Source organism: Rhodotorula graminis (assembly GCF_001329695.1).
Source record: "Rhodotorula graminis WP1 unplaced genomic scaffold RHOBAscaffold_16, whole genome shotgun sequence".
In the NCBI taxonomy this organism is placed as follows: domain Eukaryota; kingdom Fungi; phylum Basidiomycota; class Microbotryomycetes; order Sporidiobolales; family Sporidiobolaceae; genus Rhodotorula; species Rhodotorula graminis.
The window spans coordinates 518305-525756 of NW_017264943.1; the positions used below are offsets into that span (position 1 = coordinate 518305).

General features: G+C 70.5%; 3 protein-coding genes across 3 annotated transcripts; 2 read left to right on the forward strand and 1 right to left on the reverse strand.

Moving 5' to 3' along the window:
- Positions 1–255: 255 nt before the first annotated feature.
- RHOBADRAFT_47145 (uncharacterized protein) lies at positions 256–2107 on the reverse strand (the record flags this gene model as incomplete). Its single annotated transcript, XM_018414936.1, has 5 exons — positions 256–399; positions 485–917; positions 1043–1898; positions 1977–2012; positions 2092–2107. 5 exons carry the CDS (start codon positions 2105–2107, stop codon positions 256–258), a joined length of 1485 nt encoding a protein of 494 aa, XP_018268346.1.
- Positions 2108–2796: 689 nt separating this feature from the next.
- On the forward strand, positions 2797–5817 carry RHOBADRAFT_56109 (uncharacterized protein; the record flags this gene model as incomplete). The annotated part of the gene is made up of 7 exons (XM_018418189.1): positions 2797–2802; positions 2868–2906; positions 2978–4666; positions 4743–4955; positions 5032–5199; positions 5270–5332; positions 5411–5817. 7 exons carry the CDS (start codon positions 2797–2799, stop codon positions 5666–5668), a joined length of 2436 nt encoding a protein of 811 aa, XP_018268347.1. The 3' UTR covers positions 5669–5817.
- Positions 5818–6093: 276 nt separating this feature from the next.
- On the forward strand, positions 6094–6743 carry RHOBADRAFT_18402 (uncharacterized protein; the record flags this gene model as incomplete). The annotated part of the gene is made up of 5 exons (XM_018412427.1): positions 6094–6140; positions 6250–6306; positions 6397–6410; positions 6476–6539; positions 6620–6743. Coding segments are annotated over 5 exons (306 nt in total), but the record flags the coding sequence as incomplete, so codon positions are not given.
- Positions 6744–7452: the final 709 nt, after the last annotated feature.

Sequence of the window (7452 nt, forward strand, 5' to 3'; positions counted from 1 at the left end):
GCTCGGAAGCTCGTGGTGGGGGAAGGTGCTCACGCCGGCGGACGACGCGAGAGGCTGGGGACGGGGGCGGTCGCGGGAGAGGACGACAGCTCACCAGGAAGGGTGCGTGGTGCGGAGCGCAGGGTTGATGCGAGGAGACGAGCCTGGAGCCGGCTTTCGACTCGGAGAAGACGTCGCGCGCACCTCTCGACAGCGAACCGGCAGCTTGTCGCACTGCCGAACCATAGTTGCACGCCGAGCCGCACCCACACCGCGCTACTGCCCTTCCCGTGCAGTCGTCCCCGCCACGACCCTCGTCGCCGGCAGCCCGAACGCCTGGTTCATCACGTCCACGTCGCCCGCCATGCTCCTCACCGTGCGCGAAACATGGTCCAACCCAGCCTGCTGGCTGCTCAGAATCTGCCGGACGAACGAGGCGTCAGTCGGCGGGTCGGCGGCCGAGAGAGAGAGAGAGAGAGAGAGAGAGAGAGAGACGCCGACGCACCTCGAGCACCCTCCGCAGGCCCTCCTCGTCGCTGACGGCCCACTCGACGCCCTCGCCCTCCTCCTTGCGCTTCTTGACGGCACCGACGCCGGCCCACAGCTCGCCCGCCTTGGCCCGCACCCGGTCCACCTCGCCCCTCGCGCGCTCGAGCTCGACCCGGAGCGCGTCTTCGTCGGCGCGCAAGCCGGCCGCACGCGCCGGTGACAGCGCCGCCGCCCGCGCGACGAGCGCCGTCAGGCGCGCGTGGAGCGCGACGGCCGTCTGCTGCGCGCGCAGCGTGCGCAGGCTCGTCGTGAGCGTGTGCGTCGACTGGAGCGACGCGAGGTGCGTGTGCAGCTCGCCGAGGAGCGCCGCGTGCTGCGCCGTGCGCGACGACTGGGCCGCGATGCGCTTCTCGAGCGCGGGGAAGCCGACGGCGAGTGCGGGGACGAGGCTGCGGGCGGCAGAAAAGGCGAGGGGGGAGGGGCAGGCAACGGTCGTCAGTGGTACGTTCGGTCGACGACGCTCGAAGTGGGCGCGCGCAGACGCGACACAGAGAGAAAAGGAGAGGAGACGGACCGCTCGGGCTCCGGGTTCTCTCTCCTCGCCTTGTCCCACCTCGCCTCGTCGGTGCCCGGCGCCGGGCGAGCGTACATGTCGCGCGAGTGGCCCTGGGGCAGCTCGTTGTAGAAGTAGGCCTGGAAGCGGCACTTGGGCGACTGCGGGTCCCACGCCGCCTTGAGGGCCTCGAGGCGCGACTCGATCGACGGCTCGTTGGGCGACGGCGGGAGCGGGTCGCCGAGGCGAGGGACGGGCGCCTGCTGCTGCTGATGCTGCTGCTGCTGCTGCTGCTGGGGCGGGCCCGAGGTCGACGCGCCGAACAGGCCGCCGCCGAGCGTCGACGAGGCGGGCTTGGAGCCGAACAGGGACGACGTGGCGGCCGACTGCGACTGGCCAAAGAGGCCCGTCGACGGCTGCTGCTGCTGCTGCTGCTGCTGCTGCTGCTGCGGCTGCTGCTGGCCAAAGAGCCCGCCCGACGCCGGTGCGCCACTCGACGCACCAAAGAGGCCGCCGGCTGGCGGTGCGGCGCTGGTGCCAAACAGGCCGCCGCTCGCGGGCGCGGCGCTCGACTGGCCGAAGAGGCCGCCGGTCGGGGCCGGCGTCGTCGTGCTGCCGAACAGGCCCATGCCGGGGGGCTTTGGCGCCGTGCTGCCGAACAGGGACGGCGCGGCACCGGGCTGCGACGCGGCGGGCTGGCCAAAGAGCGAGGTGGTCGGCGCCTGCGAGGTCGGTGCCTGACCAAAGAGCGAGGGCGCGGAAGTGGGCTGGGACGCTGCGCCGAAGAGGGAAGGGGTGGCGGCGGGCTGGGAGGCGGCCGGTGCGCCGCCGAAGAGGGAAGAGGTTGGGGCGGTTGAGGCGGGTGGTGCGCCGAAGCCTGTGAGGGAGGGGGGCGGGTGGGTCAGGAGGGGTCGCCATGCACACCCGGAGAGACAGGAAGGTGTCGAGAACGTACTGAAGCCGGTTGAGGCGGGTTTGGCGGCAGGTGCGCCTGTGGTGCGAGGAGGAGGAGCAAGGGGCCGAGGTCAGTAACAGGGGGCGCGGGCTGGGCGGCGAGAGCGGGAGCTCACCGAAGGAGAAGGACATGTCGAAGTGGGCGCGCGCAGTCTGCAATAGGGACGGGAGCAAGCGTGAGCGACGAGGTACCAGCAGAGGCGAGGTCGCCCGTGATGGTGGCCGGTCGGGGGACCATTCGGGGCGAGGCTGAGGCGGTGGCCGGCACCCTGGACCGTCCCATAGACAGGCCCACGCGCTCACGCATCCCTCTGAGCGGCGAGGCGCGAGGTCGAGGTGGGCCGATGAGGGGTGACGGCGGGGGACCTCGTCACGCACGCTCTCGCCGCGGGACGACCTGCTCCGACTCGCCACCCGCACGAATGCCCTGCTCCAGCACACCCACAGCCGTGCAACTCGCTCAGAGCGCGCCGTCGTCGCGGGCCGGGTCGCTCAACGGGGAGGAGGGGGACAGGAGGGAGCGCGGACGCACCGATGAAGCCAGTTGGACGTGCAGGAGGGTTGTCGAGGTCGTCCAGGCACTTGGGAGCGGTCGCTGGTGGTCTCGAGCGAGGCGAGGGCGAGAGGTGCGAGTTGGCTTGGTCGAGCTTCGTCTCGTGCCGACTCTCTCGTCTCGTCCTCGTCGTCACCAGCCTCGGTGCAGCTCGTACGACCGCCAGTCACCCTTCTCGGATCTCTGCCGTCACACACGTCCCTGTCTCGACCGATCCCGTCCGGTCGTCGGCAAGCGCTCCTCGTCCTCGACTTCATCTCTCGTCGCCATGTTCGTCCCCTCTCTCGCCCCTGATCCTGCGCAAACGTGTCCTGACGAACCTTACTCTCCAGGCCCAAGTCCTCCAAGCACAAGAAGGAGCGCAAGGCCGACTTCACCGTACGTCCTCGCTCCCTCCTCAGCCTCTCGCGGCCACAAGCTGACCCTCGCCCCCCGGCACTCGCCTGCAGAAAGCCAAGCTCAAGCTCGGCAAGGGCAAGGCCGTCGCACAGAACGCCACCAACACGTCGTTCGCCGCAAAGTCGATCGCGCTCCCCTCGCAGTCGCTCGCCGCAACCTCGAAAGGCGCACCCGTCTCGCGCCGCAACCTCACCCTCCCCGAGCTCCTCGTCCACTCGCGCCACTACTCGGTCCCCGTCAAGCGCGAGGCCCTCCACGAGATCGGCCAACTCGTCGAGCAGCACCCGTTCCTCCTCTCCCAGCACCTCCTCCCGCTCGTCACGTCCCTGTCGCACCTCGTCGGCGACCCGTCGGCCTCGGTGCGCGCCGCCGTGCGCACCCTCCTGTCGACCGTCGCCGATCAGCTCCCGCACGCGAGCTTCGTCAGCGTCTCGCCCGCCGTCGTCCTCTTCACCCTCTCGGCCCTGTCGTCGCTCGACGACCCGGTCCGCATCGACGCCCTCTCGACCCTCGACCTCCTCCTGTCGCACATCCCCGCCGAGCTCACGCGCGGCTTTGACCCGTACCGCCCGACCGTCGACGTCGCCGAGGACGCCCCGACCGGCACCAAGGTCGTCGCCGCCCTCCTCGGCCTCCTCAAGATCCGCTCGGCCGCGCTCGCCGCAGCGAGTGGAACTTTTACGGCGGCAAGCGCCGCGTCCGACCTGAGCCCGCCGGCCCGGCTCGCCGTCCTAAAGACGCTCGCGCGCTTCCTCGCCGCCGCCGAGCGTCGCGCCGACTCGGCAGCCGACGGGCCCGACGGCGGCGGCGGCGGCGGCGGCGGCGACGAGCCGTGGTTCCTCGCTGGCGCGTTCGACTCGCCCGAGGCGTACGCCGACTGGCTCGCCGGCGTCCAGCCCCGCCCCAGGGTGCGGGTCGTCCCCGTCGTGCCGGCGCCTGCGTCCGGGTCGGCGACGAGCGCCGCCGTCGAGCACTTTGACGCCGCGTTCAGCGCTCTCGGCGCAGAGCAAGGCGTCCTCGGGCCCGTCGGCCTGTTTGGGCTCCTGACGCCACCTGCGTCGCCCGCACCCACCGCGGCAGCCTCGACCTCGACCGCCGTCCCAGCAAACGCCAACGGCCAGCAGCAGCCGACCCTCCTCCAGCTCCTTCACCCGACCATCCTCTCGTCCTTCCTCGACTCGGCGCCCACCGCGTTCGCGCCCTCGCTCGTCGCCGTCCAAGCCTCGGGCTCGAGCGCGACCCTCCACGCCGACACGGTGCACGCCGTCCTGAGCGTCTCGAGGGCCCTCTTTGCGCGAGAGCTCGGCGTCGCAGCCGGCTCGAGTGTCGGCGCGGGCGCAGCCGAGGGCGTGCAGGCGAGCGCGAGGGGCAAGCGGGACGCGCGCAAGATGCTCCTCGCCCTCCTGGGCCACGCGGCGCCCTACTTCCCCTTTGGCGGCGACGCGCTCGTGTCGCCGGCTGCGTCCGGGTCGGCGGGCAGTCGTGCCGAGGCGGCCGCCAAGGAGGAGCGGTGGATGGAGCTCAACCTCGCTTTCGCCGAGCTGAGCTCGCTGCTCGTCCTGTCGACGAGCGCGAGCGCGGCCGAGGAGAGGGGCCTGCGGGGCGGCGCCAAGGGCAAGGGCAAGGGCAAGGGCAAGAAGGCGGGCAAGGTGGCGGCGGCCGAGTCGTCGAGGGACAAGGTCGAGGACGTCGTGCTCGAGCGGGTTCAGGAGTGGGTCGTGCAGGCTCTGCGAGGCGAGGTGCGTCCTCTCTCACCCATCCCCTCCGCCCGGCGTCTCCTCGAATGTCGAGATTGACGTCTCCTGCCCTGCGCAGCTCACCTCGCCGTCGCACCCGCTCGGTCTCGCTCTGCCCGCACGAGCCTTCTCGTCGCTTCGACCGACGCTGTGGTCCCTCCTCAACCAGCCGTCGGCCGCACAAGCCGGCGACGTCTTTGCGGCCATCGTCGACTACTTTGCGCGAGCGAGTGCGGCTGGTGGCGGCGAGGCCAAGAAGGCGAGCGGCGAGTTTGTCGCGTGGGCCGTCCTCGTGCGTCCCGTCCCGCCTTCTCCTTCTCGATCCCGGCCGACCACCACCTGACTCGTCGCCTCTCACGTGTGTCCAGATCCACTCGTGCCCGTCGTACCTCGCGCCATTCAGCCTGTCGGCCCTCGCGTCGCAGCTTGCGGGCCTGTCGCCGCGAGAGCAGTCGGCAAACGCGCTCAGCAAGTGGCTTGCGCAGCTGCCGAGGTGGCTGTGGGAGCTCGGCACGCAGCGGGAGGCAGAGACCGAGGTGCGCTCCCTGTTTCTCTGCGTGTGCCTCGCGCCGAGCGGGAGACTGACTGCGGCGAGTCCGCCCGCAGATGGTCGTCACGACGCTCCTCAAGCTCGTGCAGCAGGCGCCCAAAGGCCTCTTTCCTTCGACGGTGCGTCTCCCTCTTTCTCTCGGTGCGCTCTCCTCGAGGCGTGAGCTCACATGTCTCGTCGCGCCCGCCGTCCCGCAGACCCTCGTCGGCCTCGCACCGACGCTCGGCCCTTTCTTCCACCTGTCGCACCCGTCTCGAGGGTCGATGCCCGGACCTTTTACCAAGCTGTCGCCGAGCGTGCAGGCGCGTGCGCTCGACCTCGCGGCGTTGCTCGTTGGGCTCGACGGCGTTGACGGCGAGGCGACCAAGCCGTTGCGCGGGGCAGTCGGGCGAGCGGTGCGGACCAAGGGCGTCGAGGAAGGGGTGCGGATCAGGTGGCAGGGACTCGGGCTGTAGAGCGGCTCGGAACGGACGATGCTCGAGTGGGCGGATTGCTTGTGATTGCCGTGCCGCGAGCGAGGGAGGGAGGCCAGGTCGCGCTTCCTTGTGGTCATCGGTGGTCGGATCAGACGTGTGTGCAACATGGCAGCCTGCAAGCCCTTCCCAGGCTCCTGCCGTGCCTCGAGAGAGCTGGGCGAGAGCTGTCCGGCGTCTCGTCGCCGGACCCTCTGCGCCGGGCGGTGTCACCTCTCACGGCCTCGCTTTCCAGCAACACCTGTGAGCCGCACGACCGGCTCGTCGAGCTCGAGCATGACCTCGATCAGCTCGTACAGCACGCGCTCGCGCCCACCACCGCACCCGCTCTCTGCCCACCCGGCCTGGATCCACGCGTCCGTCTCTCGTCCTCGCCATCCCTCGTCGCGCCAGGCACTGATCAGGCCGATGCTCTCCACAGGCGATTCGAGCGCGCAGTCGACATCATTCAGAGGTGCGTCCACCCTGTCCCGCCTTGTCGTCGTCCTCCCTCCCCCACCTCGCCTCGCCCTTGGCCGTCGCGCCGCACGCGAGCAGTCGCTCATGCTCTTGCACCCTCGTAGCCTGCCCAAGAGTGGCCCGATCCAGACCAGCTACGACCAGAAGCTCGAGCTGTATGCGTGCGTCGGCCTCCTTCCCCTCCTCGCCTGTCCGTGTCTCCCTCCTCCAGCCTGCGCATCCGCTGACCTTCCCTCATCGGCACCCTACAGCGTCTACAAGCAGGGTGAGTCCACCCTCTCGCGAGTACAGACGGCGCATGTCGGCTCACTCTCTGTCCACGCGCAACAGCTACCGAGGGCGACATTCGCGGCTCGCGCCCTGGCCTCCTCGACATCCTCGGACGGGCAAAGTGGTGCGTCCCTCTGTTCACTCTCTGCATTGCGAGATCGCCTCTTGATGCGCCGAAGCTGACTCGGACCCTCACTCTCGCAGGGACGCGTGGAACAAGCGCAAGGGCATGAGCCAGCTCGAGGCCGAGCGACTCTACGTCGACGCGTTGATCAAGGTGCGTCGCTCCCGCACTACGGTCTCATCGGTGCGAGGACAAGAGATCTGACCCGGGCGTCGCGGTCAAGCAGATCCTGCGCAGCTTCTCGAGCCGTCCTCTTGCCGTCGAGCTTCTTCACGAGCTCGAGGACTTTGACCTCGACCCGCCTCTCCGAGGTCCGACCGGTGCGTTCAAGATCTCTCAGATCGACTCGCGTCTCCCTATGCGGGTCGGCTGTCCGGCGACACGAGCCGAACCTGTACTGACTCCTCCCGTTGCAGGATCTGCTCTGCGCCCTCGTTCCGACTCGACCAGCTCCTCCACCTCGTCCTCGACGGCCTCGTACGACGCTCGCGACCGACGCTCCATGCCCCCTCCTGCGCCAGTACACGCCTCGGCGCACTCGGCTGCCCGGTCGTCTCGCTCGCACCGAGCACCTCCCCCATCTTCCGCCGTCGCCCCGCCTCTGCCCGGCTACGGCCCACCTCGCACTCGCGCCGACGCCGTCCGTACGCCTATTCGGCGAGAACAGCGACCGCCGTCTGAGCGCTCGTACTCGTCGAGCTCGTCGGCGCCTCGGGGCGAGGACGAGTTCCACCCGGCGGTCGGCAGCGTCCCACCCTCGGTGCGCTCGCACGCGCCCCGGTCCGCCGTGACCTCCCGTGTCGGTCCGCCTCGGAGCGTCGCCCGCTCGTCGGTCGCCGGCGTCGGGCCCCTGCCGCTCACGGCCGGCAACCTGCGCGCCGTCTCGTCGCGCCCGTCGTCGTCGCCCCGATGC